This window comes from Lepidochelys olivacea (genome assembly GCF_965140295.1).
Source record: "Lepidochelys olivacea isolate rLepOli2 genome assembly, chromosome: 1".
NCBI classification, from domain to species: Eukaryota; Metazoa; Chordata; order Testudines; family Cheloniidae; genus Lepidochelys; species Lepidochelys olivacea.
This window is the reverse complement of record NC_140411.1, coordinates 280,789,630-280,808,476: the sequence shown is the minus strand read 5'-3', so window position 1 is coordinate 280,808,476 and position 18,847 is coordinate 280,789,630. Positions and strand designations below refer to the sequence as shown.

Genomic DNA, 18,847 nt, shown 5'->3' with positions numbered 1-18,847 from the left:
TCATCTCTGTAGAAAGACTAGAGCAGTTCAAGCAGTGTGAGAAGGAAGAGGGATCTAAATGATAGTTCCTTCAGTGTCTGCTGAGAATTTCTGCCTCTGGCAACAGGGCACAAATGAAAAGACTGGCTGCTTCCAAGATCTCTCAAATCTATAGCGTCCAATCTCAGCCACACAAATTGTCTTCTGGAAAGGAAACTTGCATTTTGTCACTTCCCAGTAAAGCAGCACTGAAGCACTTTGTCTTATTTTTCTTTAGTACTTGAACCACAATTTCTCACTAGAGAATGGAGAGCTCTCAGCATCTGTTATAAGAGAATCAGACAGCTCCAAAAGTTCCCCTTAGAAATGGTTTTCCCACTTGAACTTTTTGATATTTATCATTGTTATTTGTGTAAGAGAAGCTGGGATCCATAGAACCAGTTCCAAGTCTAGAGCCATTCTTAGCGTAATATTCCAAATTCTTAACAGCTCAGAAGAAAAGAGAGGTATGTGTGAGCTGTACTTGACTTGAAGAAAGGGTTCTCCAGTCTGTGATACCTATATAATCAGTTTTCTTTAACGTTTATTACCCTTATAGAATCAGCTGATAGAATCAGCTAGAAAGATTTGAATATATTCTTCCTTCACTGTTCTTTTATTGCTCCACAATGAGGATATCTGGAGAGATGATGAGGCAGAATAGAACATTTCTTAACTATAAATATCCTTCCTGTGATTATTTTCTCCACCACTCCACACGTATCTATAATGTGAACCTGGCTTTATATTTCTGATGATTTTTTAACTTAGTCATGGATGGTTGTAGGGGTTCATGGCCCTCCCTCCCAACAGTCTTGGAGGGAGGCCACACCCCCTCACTACAGTGTGCCTATAAATGCAAAGCTAAACAGGGAATTAGCAGTCTCAGGGCTCTAGCCCCCTGGGCAGAGCAGAGCAATAAGTGGTCAAAGGGGCTCTGGCCCTCGGGGCAGGTCAGAGCCAGCAAACACAGGCTGTTTGGCCTAAGGTGGGCAGGCTGCCAACCCAGAGGTGGGGTCGGCAGTAGGGAGTAGGGGGACGTGGGCCCACCCTACTTCACTAGGTTCCAGCCCAGGGCCCTGACAGTGGGGGAGGACTCCACCACTGGGTCAGTGGGGATCCCACTGAAACACGCTGACCTGGACTCTAGCAACACAACCGGACTAATGTCTGGTGTCCCTGGGCTACTTACTACTACCCCTCCTGGGTATACCTCCATGTCCTGGGATTTCTCCATCTTGGGGTACACGACCAGCGGCAGTCCCAGTAGCTCTTCCAGTACTGGTCAGTCTTTAGTCCCGAACACCTCCTTTGAGTCCTCGGTGCTGTAGAGCTCTATTGTGGGGGAAGAAACGTCTGCTTCCTTCTCCAGCTCTCGGACAACTGAGCTCCATGGCCTGTCCTTTAAACTTCCAGTCCCACCCCTCTGCTTCCAGCAGGGGACATAGCTTGCCTGGCTCTGCCCACCAGAAGGTGGTTTTTGGCTTCTTCCCATCAGTCTGGGAGGGAGACCACAACCCCTCGCTACAGTGGTGTATATAGTTATATTAGGAGATAATTAATTTGACATACTTATAATTTTAAGACTAATTTTTAGAGCCCGCCCCCCAGTGAAGATTGTTGGAGAGATTAATTGTAGAAGAGAAATTAAAAGGAAAGAAATTTTCCATTCAGACTGGTTGAGAGGGTCTGCGTGTATTGCAATGATATTTTAGTATTTTACCAGGGGCATGCAATATTACTTGTAATAAGTCATAGTTATTATAAACTGATGGTAATTTCATTATGCTTAATAACTTCATTATTGGTTTTGTCTTTTGTCTTTCATTGTCACGGAAAATAACTGTATTCAAAATGAAGAAATGTTCAATACTGTTTGTATTAAACTGAAACTGTTTTCCCGTTTCACTCTAGGTTATATTCTAGATAACAGCACAAAAGATCTCAAGTTCACATTTAATAATCTAACACCATTTACAACCTATGATGTGTCTGTTAGTGCTGAGACAAGTGCCGGGATGGGGCCTAAATCTAATTTAACAGTTTTTACTCCTCCAGAAGGTAGGTAGGGTTATAGAAATAAAATTGAAAAACCTAATTGTCCTGCTACATATGATGGCTGTTTTAATTCTACCTTCAAAGCCATTTGTGTAAATTGTGTATAAAAAATAGATGTGTTTCTAGTTCACTCCCTCTTCCGGATAGTGTATTATAAGCAAGAAATCACAAATCAAAGAAAGGGAATACCCAGGAAAGTTTTGTATGTTTAGCAAACACAGAAAATATTAAAAACACACTATGACCACATTTATTTGAGTTCAGAAGCCTTCAAAGATTATGGAACTAATATGTTTTTGAATGGGAAAAAAAAAGGCATTACTTCTGGGCTGGGTAATTCGGTTAAAGGAACGACTCCATTATTTGGCCAGTAGATGGCAGCAAATAGTAGGGTAAGAGCATATTTCTGTAATTACATCAAATGTTATCACTCCACATGTACAGTTAATTATCTTTATAGTGATATTTTTCATATAGAGCTCTTTTAAAAAATACTGTTATGTGAATAGCTTGCGCTAAGCTGAAAAAGAAGAATGTGATCTATGTGCATCATAATTGCACTACTTTCAACAAAATTCATAGTTTCTTTGTAAGGAGGTGATTGATACCCTTTAGTTAAAACATAAAAGCATATGTGTTCTAAAGGAAACCCCAAGAACACCTTTATATTTATTATAGTGAAATATCTCAGTATATAAAAGGCCTGAAAATAGAACAGATGAAATGCTACTCATGATAAGAACAGGAGACATCGAGGCAAACTCAGCAGGTGTGAAAAGGCACATGTGCATTCTTCCCCCATCACCACCCTTTTCCACCCTCCATCTTTCCCTTTCCCTGTGTCCCCTCCTGACCGTTTTTCTCTGTTTAGCCCTGTTCCATTTTTGTTCCTAGTTAAAACAAAACTAACAGACTTGTGAATTACTTCCCTTAAATACTGCCTGTGGTGGCAATACCAGTTTTCATCTGACACTTTCAGATCTGCCTCTTGTGATTAGTGTTCCTCTTCCAAATCCAGTTCTAGCTTCCTTTCTCAATTATAAAATGATATGGATTGGATGAGTCCTTTAGTGAGTTAGTATGCATCCAATGAAGTGAGCTGTAGCTCACGAAAGCTTATGCTCAAATAAATTGGTTAGCCTCTAAGGTGCCACAAGTCCTCCTTTTCTTTTAGTTAGTCTAGAGTTACCCAAACTGTGGCCTGAGAATTACTAGTGAGCCACAAAGCTCTTGCTTGTGTTCTGCAGAGTTTTGTATAGTTACATGTTGCTGATTCTCCTTCTCATTACCAGTGGAGAGAATCAGAACAGGTTGGATGCGGGGGGGGGGGGGGGGGGGGGATGGGGGGATGAAAGAAAAAAGGTAGATAGTTGAATTAAGATCTTTTTTTATTCAAAAAGGACAAAAATCTTTATCACACTAAACACAGCTAAAAATCATGAATAATTTCAAGTAAGAAATTGCTGTAGATGCCACAGTAATGTTATGTGACTATGAATGGGAGGAGAGAGCGCTCATATCACAATTTCTCTATTCAGATGTGGTTCACACTTATTACATGTTCTCTGTCCTCTGGTCTAGTCACTGGTCCTATTGTCCAGTTGTTCCCGATTCTGTGTCATTACTTCCATGAGACTCAGTTCCTTCAACCTTTTATTGAAGTTTGAGACATTTGCTGGAAAGTAGTACCCACAGGCCCCAGCCATGATCAGATCTCCATTGTGCTAGGTGCTGTACAAACACATAGTAATTGATAATCCCTGTCCCAAAGAGCTTTCAGTTTTAGATTCCAATCCACCTGCTTCATGCTTAGCTTTATACACTGTAAGGAATCCCATTGATTTCACTGTGACTGCTAGGTTCAGGACCTAAATACACAAGAGAGACAAAGGGTAGGAGGGGAAGCAGAACGAAGAAGTGAAGTGACTTGCCCAAGTTCATATGGCAGGTCAGTAGCAGACTCTGGAATAGAATTCAGATTTCCTGACTTCCAGACCAGTGTTTTCCTCCTGGACTGCACTCCTACTCTGACCCATATTATTTTATTTTATTTGTTAGATTTATTTTACTTAGTTGCTTCTGGGAAAACTAGGAGGTGATGATAGTATTCCAGTATTCAAATTTTGGTTTAAAAGCAATGGGTTATTCGAACTTCTTTTCAGCAAGAAGAAGTGAGAAGTGAGTGTAATACCCCTCCAATTTGAACACTGGTTTATTTTGGTATTCATATTCATGCTTGGCAACACACATATTCTGAAGTGTGTCATAATAAGACAGATTGATAGATTTTGGTCCCAAACCTACAAACCATCACTCATGTGAGTAGTCCCATTTGTAGTTAAAGGACTACTCATGTGAATCAGGATTAGCAGGCCTTTTATCTATGTTACTTTAGGATGAATGATTTTGTGTCTCAAGTTCTATGAGAACCATTCTGTGGAATGTTAAGACACTGATGTGTGATGTTCATTATTTTGCATGTAAAGAGTCAAAAAGTTCTAGAGTTTAAGGCCAGAAGGGACCACCAGATCATCTCGTCTCATCTCCTGTATATCACAGGCCACCCACACCACTCAGCATCCACACACTAAACTCAACAACCGAAATTAGGCTGAAGTATTACAGCCCACAGGAGACTAGACTGTTATGTGTCACAGGCAGAGAATACGAGGGACTCAGGTACACCAGTGCCCAAGGCACCTGCAATGGCAGGGAAAGGATTATATGATATATACGTACAATGTAAGATCATTATTAATACTAAAAGGTGAAATGGAAATAAAACTCATAAAAATGTGATACACGAAATGGGACCATCATCAATTATAATTTTCCAAATACTTTTTCATTTCATGCGTATATATATATATATATGTTTGATTTATTTATGCCTAAGTTTGTATAAGTTTGTTCAAATCTGTGTAGATCGGCATAGACCCATTGACTTCTAGTGCAAATGACTTCAATTGGAATTGAGCTATACTGATTTACATGAGATGAGGATCTTGCCTTCTTCTCACAGTCTTATTATAATACTGCATATCATATATCTATCTGCATGTTTTTAAATCATGATTTAACCAGTGGGATAAAAGTTTCTTGAAGTAACTTGTTGATTGCACTGGAACAACTCACTTCATAAACAGTTAAAATCTGAATAGATGTTTAGATTGCCTTTGCTCAATGTGCTGAAAAAGTTTACAGTAACATTTAGAAATCGATTGGCAGTGTTTAATTAAATTCAGTATTGGAGATAACATTTAATGTAAGGGTTTTTTGTTTGTTTTAGTTCCAAGTGCTGTATCCGATTTACAACTAGCAGAACTAGAAGCCACTCTCATAAGAATTTCTTGGAGGAAACCACAACAACCAAATGGAATCATTACCCAATATAGGGTTAAAGTGTTAGCTCGGGACATAGGATTGACTGTGGAAAACACAATCCTCACAGGGAAAGTTAAGGTATTTTGTTTTTTATTTGGCTGTTCTGTTTTGGTTACCTTGCTAATATGGTAGTTGGTGTGGTTTTATTTTAAATTACAAAATTAGTTACTATTGATTAATTTTCAGTCCTTTCACGCTGTCCCTTATTTCCTGCTCTATTTTTAATTGAGAGTTAAAGTTTCTAGTTTCACCTTACTGCACTGTCACTGAGAGTATATCCACACTGCAATAAAAGGCCCATGGCATGGCACTCGCTGGTTCGGATCAGTTGACTCGGGCTCAGAGGGCTTGGGCTCTGGGTCTAAAAATTGCAGTTTGGGCTTGGGCTAGAGCCCAGGCTCTGAGACCATGTGAGGGGGAGCTCAAGCTCCAGCCCAAGCCTGAATGTCTACACTGCAATTTTTAGCCCCATAACCCAAGCCCTGCCAGCCCAAGTCAATTGATCTAGGCTCTGAGACCTGATACCTTGGGTTTTTACTGCAGTGTACATGTACGCTTGAAAGCTTCCATGCATATGTCAGTAAAATGGTTTTGACTTTATAGTTAAGCAAATGTAGCAAAGCACAGGAGACAGAGATTGCCTTTTTGCCAATAAAGATTTAAAGATACTTTTGCCACAATGTATCTGGTACCAGTAAATATTATGTGGATTTTTCCATGTTAATTTGGAAAAGTATCTGTCTCCCTATTAGCCATTTTCTTAACTTCTGCTGGTCTAGATTCTTCCATCTGTACTCAAGTTGAATCCTGCCCTACTCTGAAATGAATGGACCATTCACCTGAACATGAGTGACAGAATCTGATTCTCTGTGTTTACTGATATTGGTCTAATCAAAGGCTTTTTTTTATTTGTTACAGAAAAGGGTACTTTTCAATAATATTTCCTTTTAATAGTGATGCTTAAATCTTTTTTTTTAATGTTTAGGAATACTGATTTTCAAGAAAAAGGATTTTTTCAAAATAAACGTGTAACTCAAATAATTAGTTGTCATTATTATTATTATTATTCATTTATTTATGTATTTACGATAGTGTCCTCTTCTCCACCTGAGAATGGGATGCCATTGTGCTAGGCAGTATAGAAACATGTAATAAGAGAGAGATCTTGCTCTGGGAGCTTAGAGACAAAGAAAGGTTTATTAGTCCCATTTTATAGATTGGAAACTCAGGTTCAGAAAAAATAAGTAGATCTGGTCAAAATTTCCTGATTTTTTTTAATGAAACTTTGATTTGAAATTTTGATCTGAAATTTAAATTTGAAAAAATATTCAGCTAGATTTTTATTTAAAAAATTTGGGTAGGGTATTCAATAATCGGCTACCGAGCTGGTCAGAATTTGTTTTTATTTTTGAAAAAAATCCACATAATTTTCAATAAATTTTAACAAAAAGTCACAATTTTTGTACTGGCCTTTCATCAAGTTCTGTTATTAAGTGACTTGCACAAAGTCACATGGGAAGTCTGCAACAGAACCTAGAATTGAATCTAGATCTCCTGGATATTACTTCGTACCTGATCCTGTGCCATTGACCCGATTAACTTTCCCTCCTCCCCATTTCTTATCCTCCTTCAATCCAGTCAGTCTGTTCCTCCCTTTCCTCCACGCTCAGCAGGCAGAGCACTGAGAATGCAGGATAGACGGTCTCCCTCTCTCAATTTTAGTGCCACAGTGACCCCCTAGAGCCCTGGGCTGGAGTATTCTTAGTGCAGATGAAATCTGTGGAGAATTTAGCTGCCAAACTCTAACAAGTCTTTACTAAGCAGGGAGATATTTAAAAGGCTTTTCACTTGACCAGATTTGGATGAATTTTCCTAGGTATATCAAAAGGCACATTCAAAGTAACACCTCTGCTAAGTTTCAAGACCTTGCTCCAAAGCAGGGAGACACTAGAACTTCTTAATGAAATGGTTGTAAGAATGTTGTTAACATGAGCAAAACAACGTTTTCCTTTAATCCTATTTTCAGAAGGTACTAAACTGATTTAGCTGAAGCTTAAAAAACAAAACAAAATCAGCCTGAGTCAGATACCCAGCAAGGCAGATTTCAGCTCAAATAGTTAAAGTTTATCAAAGTTATAAGCAATTGAAAATAAGGTTTTATAATGGGAAGTGTCAGGCAACCTTAATTGTAGTTGTTGATACCAGCTCCACCTATAATGTATATTAATCTAATCTCTCTAGTATATATACATACTATTATATGCTATTTATATGTAATATGTATATATATACGTGTGTTTATGTGTGCGTATTATGTGCGTATAATGAGAAAAATGAGTTAATGGTAAGTGTCATATTTGGTTTGCGATTTATTTGTTGTTGTATTTTTAATCTTTAGCATTCAATGGATTCTGTGGATCCAGACATGTTAAAGGAAAATATCCAATCTACTTTCACTGGGGATACAATAGAAACAGCCACTGGATTATATGAAGGCTCAGCTGAGATGTTTCCCATGATACAAACAGTTTCTTCAGTAACATTTAGTATTCTATCTAGTGAGAACTTGCCCACCATCAATGGAGCAGCAAAACTACCTTCAGTTTCTGGTAAAACTTTAAGATATTTTTATACCTACCTCATTGTTCAAAAGGTCCCTGTCACTGTCACAAATATGATCTTTAGCACAGAGTTCAACCAAATTATTAATGGGTCATTTTCTGGAGTCAAGTTTTTTACTACCAAATAACCTTCTGAAGCAACTGTGAATGCCACACAGGCAGGAACTAGCCCCTTATCACCCAGCTGACCTTCTTCCTAGTGAAAGTAGCACACTAGAGCCATCGGCCAAGCTGCATAGACAATCAGTTATTACAGTTGCCAAAGCAGGTGTGATTGCAGGGGATTAACATATCTCCAAGCCCTTCACAGACCTTGATTTCCCTGAATCTTTTGACTAATAGCTTTTCAAATGTCACTGAAGGTAAATAGGTCAAAAAGTTACAGCTCTGCTCTATGGGGTGGCAAACAGGTGGGGATGACCCCCCCATGTCATGGTGATGTCATTAGTATATACACTTGTTCTGCGTTATCAATAGAACATTGTTTCTTTACTAAGTATGGATATTTATGACCCATTAAACAAGACTTAGTTGACAGATACAGGCTTAAAATATCTCTCCAAATTTTTACCATGGGAGCTTTAAACAGCAGACAGAGGGCCAAATTCTGATTTTATTTATGCTCCATTAAAGTCCCTGCATCTGGTTTGCAGTGTTTTTGTAGTGGTATTGTCACAGGATATGAGAGAGACAAGGTGGATGAGGTAATATCTTTTATTGGACCAACATCTGTTGGTGAGAGAGACAAGCTTTCAAGCTTACATAGAGCCCTTCTTCAGGTCTGCATCTGGTGTAATACAGTATTCAAGTATAAGTAACTTATGCTGTAGTGTAATGACACCTGTATGGGGCACTGATGTTGACTAGCACAGTCAGCTGGCTACTGAGTTTAGCCTATACCCCTGATATCCTGAATATTCTTCTGATCCAACCCAGGCCTCTTAGCTTTGTTTTATAGTATTGGCCCAGCTCATTCATTCCTACCAAAACCCTCACATGAAGGGGTCTCCTTGAGGAGACCCAGGAGTAGATGCTCTCGAGATTGATCACATCAGTTAGCTGGGGAGAAGGAAGAGGAAATTTCTCAGTCTCTGTGGAGAAGAAAGCAAGGCCCACTCCCTAGTTTAGTAGATTCCTGTGGGTCCTGGGAGGCTGGGGCCATCTACACAGAGGTCTTGTGCTTCCATACCAGCATTTCCCCCCATCCCCTTCTCAAACTCCTTGGGGCCACAGACGCCAAGATCCACAGACCATAGGGAAGACAGTCTGCATTCCCTGTCCTCAGTTATCCTGCCGACTGTTTAGCTTGGCCCACTGAGTGTCCACCCAGTCCCAGTTGGACTGTGTGGAGAGACCTCTACAGGGCCTAGGGAGTAGGGAACGGATGTGCAAACATGGGGAGATCCGTGTACAGAGTGTCCCCTCCATGTGTGAGTTATAAACCATGGTGTAGCTTATTATTTATATATTCTAATTGCCATGAAAGTGAGGTGAAAATGTCTACAATAAAATGTGTGTGCAAAAATATTTCAGCTTCAGCTTAGACTTTTGAAAAATAATTTAATGTTACAAATGGAAAACAAAGCTTTTTTCCTTTTAACCACAGATAACCAGTATGTCATCATTTCATCTGAACAGCTGTCATATACAATAAAAGGACTTACACCTTTCACAGAATATACAATCAGTGTATCTGCTTTCACCATTATTGGAGAAGGGCCTCCATCTGTTCTCACCATTAGGACACGTGAACAAGGTAACATTGCATAACTTTAAAATAATTTCAGGTAAGGGATTCCTCCTTCCACCCCAGTTTTTGCTATGATTTAATCTTTCCTTCACCCACATTAACTCTTTTGTTTTGTTTCTTAAGTTCCAAGCTCAGTGCAAAATATTTATTATAAAAATATTAGCTCATCATCTGTTTTGCTGTATTGGGATCCTCCAGCAAATCCCAATGGAAAAATCACTCATTATACAATTTACGCGATGGAACTGGACACAAAGAGAGCATTTCACATGATAACTGCAAACAATAGCTTCCTTATAACAGGTATGGGATAGCTTTAGCATGAGGGGGTGATTGGATAACCTGTTGAGGTCCCTTCCAGCCTTACATTTCTCTGATTCTTAAAAATAGTTGCAACTGTGTTATGCAAAATGTATCAAATTGACTATTTAGAAATGTAGGTAGTCCAGATCATTCCTCCCCAATCTTCATGTGGAAGGGTGGCTTGAGCATTTCTGCAACACTCTCCCCTCTCAGAAGGGGAGGGAAGGGACAGTGAGAGGCTGGAGGGGAGGAGTGGGCAGGCTGGGGGAGAAGACCTATTGTACCCACCTCTGGGTCTATGGAAGTTACCTGAAAAAGGTAATAAATGCTAGGTCCAGGGGTTGGCATGGCTAGAGAGCTCCCTGGCAATGTGGCTCCAATGGAATTGCTCTACCTATAAACTGAGGAGGAGGATGGGGGCCAGAGCTGGTGCAGGGGCAGAGAGGGCCTCTGCATCAATGGCCCAAACTTCTTGTGGATCCAGAGGAATCTGCCAATTTGGGGAAATGGCTTTTCTGTTGAGGGCAAAACCCACTATTCTGGCTCCTTCCGATGGTAGTTAGTAATTTTTGCAAGGGATTTATAATGGGGATTTTTTCATAGAACCTCCCCTCCTTGGCTTTTCATATGGGAGGGGGTTAGTTTGTTTCTGTGCTGCTAGTTCTTTTTACGACTTTCATCTTTTACACAGTATGTGTTAGAAATTTATCATCTTTTTCTACTTTTAAAAAAATACCTTTTTGTATTTTAATTGAAGAAAAGGCATCCCATTGTGGGTTTTCAGACACCTGTTTGTACTAACCAAAGTACTAAAATATATATACATGCTCACATACACACTGAATTCCTTATGGATAAATTGTTAAATTTATATACAGAGATTAAGTTAGTCCATTTCTGTTGAAGTCAACGGGAGTGATTAGTTGAAGCCCCAAACTTAAATTTTATTTTAGATAGTGGGATTTAGAATATCTCATAGTGGCTCTATGGGCTATTAGTTGTTTTTTAAGTTACATAAATTCTTATATAGCTATGACAACTATTTGAACATTGCCCATTTTTATACTTACTATGTGAACAAAAAGGAAAAGAGGATGTTTAAGAAGAATCACAAGCTAGGATTCTTTTTCTTGCTCTTCCTAGGTCTGAAAAAGTACACAAATTATAAAATGAGAGTAGCAGCTTCCACCACAGTGGGAGAAAGTGCTCTGTCTGAAGAGAACGATTTTTTTGTGAGAACACCTGAAGATGGTAAGTATCTTGTTTGCAGTGATGTGCATGAGCTGGATGCGTGCACAAACAAATAATAAAACATACACATTGAGATCTATTTCCAAAATTTGGAATCTTCCCAAATCCACTCAAACTACGACTCCAACCGCCCAGTGTTGCTTCCCTCAGCCAGTTTTGCAGGCCTGGGAGAGGAAAGAAATAAAATTCAGCAGTACCTGAAGGTTAGCAAATGTGGGCTCTGGTGCACCAACAGGGGAAGCCGCTCCAGAACCTTGACTGAAAATGCCCTGTCTCCAGCCCCTTTCTAATTAACCCAGAGGTTATTAGCTTGGAAGATCCACAGATTCTGCCTGTTATCATGATGTGGAAGATAGGTGGCTTCTGAGGCATCCAGAACCTAAACCATTAAAGGCTTTTTATCTTAAAAACTGTATTGTAAATTGTACCCAGAAACAATTTGGAAACCACCTCAGATCATGGAACCTGGGTGAATGTGCTGTCTACAAGAGGAGTTTCAGAGCAAGTGAGCAGCAGCATTCTGCATAAGCAGCAGTTTCTGAGTTTAACTATGGTATAGCCCTTTGCAGAGTGCAGTGTACTGGGCTTTATTATCCATTGAAATTGATCAGTAATTTTAGTATAAGATACAATATTGCAGGAACTACTTGCACTGTTATATATCAGATCAAGATTTTGTAGCTTTAGGTGGTACCTGAGCACAGCCCCTCTCTCCACAGCATGCTTCTCTCAAAACCCTGCCCGCAGAAGGGTTACTGCTGTTCCTAGAAGTATTAACTTCTGCTCTGGGTTGGCACCCCCTTGAGAAATGGGTAGATTGTATGGACACAGGAGTCAAGGGTAGCCCAGTTCCTTAGGGAGTCCTGCTGCCAGAGGGGAAGGGGAGGCCAAGTGGTAGCATGGCTGGGCCAGCACACCACATAGTTTGTCTTTTTTTTCCACACAGATCCTTGAGAGGCATAGGATTTGGATCCTACTCCTTTGCCATCTGATCTCCCCTGAGGGGAACCGTGGTTGGAAACATAGGGTTGGGAAAGCTGTGACATTTCCTAGGCCCTTTCTCACTTACTCTCACTCCTGTGGGTTTTACTTTAAGTGAGTAAGATATGGCTCAGAATCAGTCTTACCTATTTAATTCCATATGGAAACTGGAATAGTAATTTTGTGTGACCATATCTCAGAGTGCTTCACAGTAAGGATAAACATAAAATGAAGTAACTAATTTGGATTTTTACCAGCAACAGTAAAAGAGCTGCTCTTTTAAATATACACCAAGGATATGTCCACACTTGGAGATTGGGGTATGATACCCAGCTCAAATAAACATACTCAGACTAGCTCTCATTGAGCTAGCACATTAAAAATATTAGTGTAGTCATGGTGGCATGGGCAGCCCAGGGGCAGCACAGGCTAGCATCCTGGAGTACATACTCATGGGGTCTGGGTGGGTTTGTATTAGTAGAGGCTAGTCTGTGCCATGGCTGCTCATGCTACTGTTAGCTTGCAAGAGTATATCTACTCGAGCTGGGAATCCCACCCCTAGATGTAGTCTAATAGACAGAGCCATCAATCACACTGATCAGATTAGAGCTGTATTGAATCTTTGTGCCTTTTAGCCCCAGCGTTGAGGTAGTGCAGAGCTGCACTACTCCAGAGGGATCACAGGGAGGCATTCTGAGCCTCCCTGTGGTAAAAAGTATTTTGGAACTTCCTGAGCAGGGGGTTGGACTAGATGACCTCTTGAGGTCTCTTCCAGCCCTGATATTCTATGATTCTATGATGTGCAGGGAGCATGTAACACACTCTGCCCTCAGTGGACAGTCAGATCCACTGGTTTATATGAAGGGGATCAAAGCCAGAAAACTGCTTATTCCTCCACTACTGTGAGATGGCTTTCTTTAGGCACTCATATACCAAAATGAGGAGTATTGGATTAATGCCTGGGTAGATTGAATCCTAGGGGACAGGAGCTGTCACTGACCTCTACACCGAGAGCACAACAAACAGAGAGGTTTGGCTCTACGAGAGGGCCAGCCACAATTTGGCCACTAAGGGTATGTCTACACTACAATTAGACACCCTTGGCTGGTCTGGGCCAGCTGATTCAGGCTTCTGCGGTTCAGACTGATTGCAGAGTAGATGTTCAGGCTTGGACTGCAGCACAAACTCTGGGACCCTCCCACCTCGCAGGGTCCTAGAGTCTGGGCCCCAGCCTGAGCCCAAACACCTACACTGCAGTTAAACAGGACCTTAGCCCAAGCCCCATGAGCCTGAGTCAGCTGGTAGAGGCCAGTGCAGGTTTTCAGTTGTAGTGAAGACTTACCCTAAGAGGTAGGATTGGTGGTACTGAGTGTACAAACACAGTTGGTCAAATTCATCCCTGATGTAATTCATGAAGTCAGTGTTGTCAGTCCAGTGAGTCTTGCCATCCTGGTATGGGATGGAAGGGACTCCACCATATGATTCTGAAAGAATCTAGCCACTGGCTAGGAGACACAATAATTGCTGAAGTGGGGTGGGGGGCATGGGAACTGACTTAAAAACACAGCCCTGAAAAGGGAAAGAAATATGCTGTGACTAACTTCCATTTAGTTTACCTAATACAGCTGGTGATTGATGACCATGAAGATCTCTGTGTAAATCTTGTGTGCTGTGGTGTGAGGGTCACACAGAAAGCAAGTCTAGCTATGGGGTAACTTATTGTCTACACTTGCTTGCAGTGTCTTGACCTCTAGCTGATGACAATAATGTAGTCACAAGGCACTGTATATAAGTCCGCATAAGTGAGCCTGCTTTAAGGCACAAAATCAGCAGTAGATATAAACATCTCTTCCATAGAAGAGCTGCTCATGTAGTCACTACTAATATATGCAATATATAAAACTTAATAAGATATAATAAACACTATTATGTTTTATTGCCTGAGAAGCAGAAAAATGGTGACAGTAAAGAATACTGTCACATTTATACATTTATTTTGTCCCTTATTTCCTTTTCTAAGAATTAGTGTTGGGCTTTGGGGGTTAGTTCATATAAATGTTCAGATATCTCAAAGCTTATCTTGAACCTTCTTGGCCTGGAGGTCTCACAGAAATTTCCAACACTTCTTTATGAATTTCTGACTCAAGATGTTCCAGTTGTAGTAGGTCACCACTCTGGATCCCACATCTGCCAGCATAAATATTCCAATATACAGTAACTCCCAGTTCTTGATTTCTCTGGCATGGAAAGATAATTAAAAGCAACAGCAAAATATCCTCAATTCTGTGAGAAATTATATAAACTATGTATTTAAACTAGATAGATTACCATCAGGAAATGGGAATTAAAGGTAATTTCCTATTCTCCAGTGGTACAGTATAGCTCACTGAAGCCAATGGAATTAAACTGCTGAGAAACTGATGAAAATGAGAGAAGTATTAGACCTAATATCTATGGCCCTGACCCTGTAATTAGATCCATGGGGGCAGAGCATTACACCCATATGAAATCCCACTAAAGTTGGTGAGACTCCACACAGGCACACATGAATATGGCTGTAGGATCATTGCCCAAGTTCCAACATTGCAAGAGAGATGACAACACACACGGGGGACTGGTTGGAGGAGGGAGAACAAACGTTACAGAGATGTAGGTCATGTGGTTGCTATATTTAGTAATGCACGTCTTGGGATTTGTCATGGTTTAAAAACATTATTTACAACAATGTTCTTTTTCTTTTTGTGGCAAAGTATGTTTTAGGGAGAGAGCTGAAGGAAAAGAGGAGGGTGAAGGGATTGTGGTCTGGCTCATGAAGGAGGTTCTAGGCACAGGTGGATGCATGGAAGAAGGCACAGAAGCCAAAGTAGGGGAAGTCAAAGGGGATGACTGCAGAGGGTGGGGATGTTTAAAAAGAGGAGACTAGAGAAATACGCAGGAGCTGTGCTCAGGTCTCTGAAGGCAAGGATAAGGAGTTTGACTTTGATGTGAAAGGCAAGAGGAGGCCAATGAGAGGATTTTGACAAAGAGTTGAACATAGAGAGGTAGGCTGGACAGATGATTTTTGTATCTGCATTTTTGATGGATTGGTGGGTGACGTGAGAGAGAGTCTAAAGAGACTGCAGAAGTCGGGTGCAAGGTAATCAAGGTTTGCACAACAGTTTTACTGGTGGGAAAAGAAGGATTTCTGAGATATACAAGGGTGAAAAACTGATAGGATTTAGTGATAATGATTTGGAGGGGAGACTATATCATCACCTTTAGCTCTGGATCTTGCTGTGGCTGCCTCTAGAAATGTCTAGATATTAGGAATATATACATTTATGGGAACATTTCTCTATTATATGATCAGTTAAAAAATTCAAAGACTTTTTATTCTGTATTGCAGAACCAGGCTCTCCGCCCCAGAATGTAGAGGTATTAGATGTAACTGCAACAGGAATATACTTGAGATGGTCACCACCAGAGCAACCTAATGGGATCATAACTCATTATGAAGTTCTGTACAATTATGCCAATGACTTATTTATTAAAAATACCTCGGCTACAAGTATTTTTTTAAATGGCATGAAACCATACACTCTATACAACATTTCCATAAGGGCTTTCACTAGGCTTGGCCATGGGAATCAATCATTTCCACTGTCTGTCAGAACTTCTGAAACTGGTGAGTATATTTCTTAAACATACTATAATTTGTCCACATTTGATGGCCCCTGTGGTGACATTTTATGCCAGTTCATTTTACTGTAATACACCTTTTTATGCCAAATGCTTCCCTCCTTCACCTGTGCAAAGACTGAGTAGGGAGTGGGAAGGGGAGAAGAGGGCAATGAGAGCAGAGATGTAGAATGGGACCCAGTAATGTATTGTAGAGCCTGATACAGTCCCTGCCTTCTACAAATTCTCCTGCCCTGCAGGAGGAAAAAATGTCATTTTTATAGAAAAGGAGAAATTTCAAAAGGCCAGGAGTGTTGCTGAGGACAAAGAGCTTGAATTTGATATGGTAAGAGAAAGGAAACCAGTGAAAAAATTCAAAGACAGATGTTGGTGACATGATTGAAGCAGCAGGAGAGTAAAATGACATTATTGAAATATTTTGGAAAAGGGAGCGGTAAAATGAAACTGGAGAGGGTTACAGTAGTCAAGATGAAAGTTGCTCAGGGCAGGGAAAAGGTATTTTAGCAGAGGGTACTGAGATAGAAGGGTGGATTTTGGAGATACTAACAAGGAATCAACAGGATGTAGCAAAAGATTAGATGTTAGGGGTGGGGTGGGGATTGAAATGGGAAGGGAGAAGGAAAGAGAAAAATCAAGTCTGGGAGACAGGCAGGATAATGGAAATACCAATAGACATGGAGAAGAGAGGCGGAAGAGGGATTAGGAGATTAGATATCAAAGAGCAGATGTTGGGGAGGCAGCTAGAAATGCAGGAAATGGTGGAGGTCAAGAGGGATGTCTGGAGCAGAGCTGAGAAAAATTGGGTTTGATTTGAACTCAAACCATTTTTTGTATTTTTTTTTTTTTTTTGGTCAGATCGAAAAACTCAAAATTTTTTGGTTTCAAATTGACCAAAATGTTTCTGGTCAATTTGAAATAGTTTTTTTAGTTTTTCAGTTATGTTTTGGTTCATTTAAAACTTTTAGTCAACCCAAAACAAATTTTTTTTTAGTTTTCAGTTTTGATTTGATTGTTTACAAGTGTTTTAAACCCTTATTTTGGTGTTTTGTTTTTAAATTGGCCATATTTGAATTTGAAATGCCAGTTCAAAACAAAAAGTCAAAACAAAACATTTCCAAATGGTTGAAACGAAAAAATTTAACTTTCTCAATTTTTTCCCATTTGTTTTTTGGCTGAAGAGGTTTGTTAAATTCACAAATAGTTTTGGAGCACAAAAATGCATTTTTAAACAAAATAGCCCCTGATTTTTTTTGCCTAGTTCTAGTCAGGAGTATAGAAGAGGAGTGATTTTGAATAATTGGTGTATAGGTGGTGGGTGAATGATTGGGAATAGATAAGGTCACAGTGAAAGGAAGACATGGAGGAAGAGACTGAACAGATCTCTTAGGGATACAGAGGAACAGGAGAGGATGTGGGGAGTCAATAAATAAGAAATTAGGAACCTTAATAAGGGAATTGTATTGAATGGGGAGGACAAAAGCCAAGTTTGAAGGGATCATCTGAAGAAGGGGAAGTCAAGGCAATGAGAGTGAACAGCATGCTCTAGGATTTTGGAAATCAATAGGAGAAGGGAAATAGAATGGTAGCAACTGCAAGAGAAGGAAGTTAGATCATGGTGTCGTCTTTATCAAGATAAAGAAAGAAGAAACAGAGATATGAAGTTAGTGGGAAATACAGGTATCCAGCAACTCTGAAAAGCAGGCCAATTTGATAGGAGGTTTCTATGTGTGTATTTTGGAGTCTAACTTTATGCATTCACATTTGAAAATTTTGGCCTGTGTCCATTTGGTTAGGCAAAGATGACAATATGATGTTCTAAAAGTGAAACTACTTTGTGCTTACTTAGCTGAAAGTTAGCTAATATAATCTGTCATTTGTTTTTAAAAGTCAGTAGGGACCTAGATACCAAAGTCTTAATGATGACATAAATCTGTAATAAATTACTGCCTAAAACCTTCTAGCTGGTCATTCCCTCCCTTACTAGTTACCACCATTTGTAGCTGAACACGTTGCTTCATACAACGGATTTTACCTGATAAGGAATATGTTCAAGAGAGTATTGTATACTTAGCAACAGGCCTGAAAAACCTGTACTTGAAGCGTATTATTAATAAGTATGTGTTAAAAAATAAATGTTGGAAACCTTCTCTTATTCTTTAAACTAAACAAATTAATTTCAGGTTCAGATCACTCCTTATAACCTGTTCTGGCCCCTTAGGTCCTCATTTCCTCCTCTCTTGGGGGTGCAATGGATGCAGAACAATAGGTTTGAATCCAGAATTAGGTGGGACACAGAAGAGAAGCTGCAACAACATTCATTATGAGATCTTCAGAGATGGATGTATCACAGGGAAGGCAGGCATTTTAAGATTGAAAGTATGGAGGGAAGTGGGACCTATTGAAGCATCATTGTGTTTGAGAGATTCCACCACTAAACTAGGAAGCTGTTTAGAGTGATTTCCCAGCCTCTGATGGAATTCAGCCCCTCTCTGGATATTGTTAAATCCTCCCAGCCAGAGGTGACTTATCTCTGGGGCTCATACAAATATATCTGAAGAGCAAGTATCGGGGGTAGCCCTGTTAGTCTGTATCCACAAAAACAACAAGGAGTTCGGTGGCATCTTAAAGACTAACATTTATTTGGGGATAAGCTTTCGTGGGTAAAAAACCACTTCTTCAGATGCATGAAGAGCAAACATTTTGTATTTTGAATGCAAATGGTTGCATCAAATTGCAGGTATTTTCAAAATATTTCCTAGGGAGGCAACCCAGAACTCTTGTAAAACCTATTTACCCCCTCTAC

General features: G+C 39.9%; 1 protein-coding gene across 2 annotated transcripts in view; it reads left to right on the top strand.

The window, feature by feature from the left end:
- The window catches only part of PTPRQ (protein tyrosine phosphatase receptor type Q), a 213,245-nt gene that overhangs the window by 75,722 nt on the left and 118,676 nt on the right, over positions 1 to 18,847 (top strand). For both annotated transcript variants that reach the window (XM_084616734.1, XM_084616733.1), the window contains 7 exons: positions 1,933 to 2,079; positions 5,366 to 5,538; positions 7,859 to 8,069; positions 9,688 to 9,837; positions 9,955 to 10,134; positions 11,278 to 11,385; positions 15,752 to 16,030. In XM_084616734.1, coding sequence (XP_084472860.1) covers positions 1,933 to 2,079; positions 5,366 to 5,538; positions 7,859 to 8,069; positions 9,688 to 9,837; positions 9,955 to 10,134; positions 11,278 to 11,385; positions 15,752 to 16,030 — 1,248 coding nt within the window. The remainder of the gene's footprint in view (positions 1 to 1,932; positions 2,080 to 5,365; positions 5,539 to 7,858; positions 8,070 to 9,687; positions 9,838 to 9,954; positions 10,135 to 11,277; positions 11,386 to 15,751; positions 16,031 to 18,847) is intronic.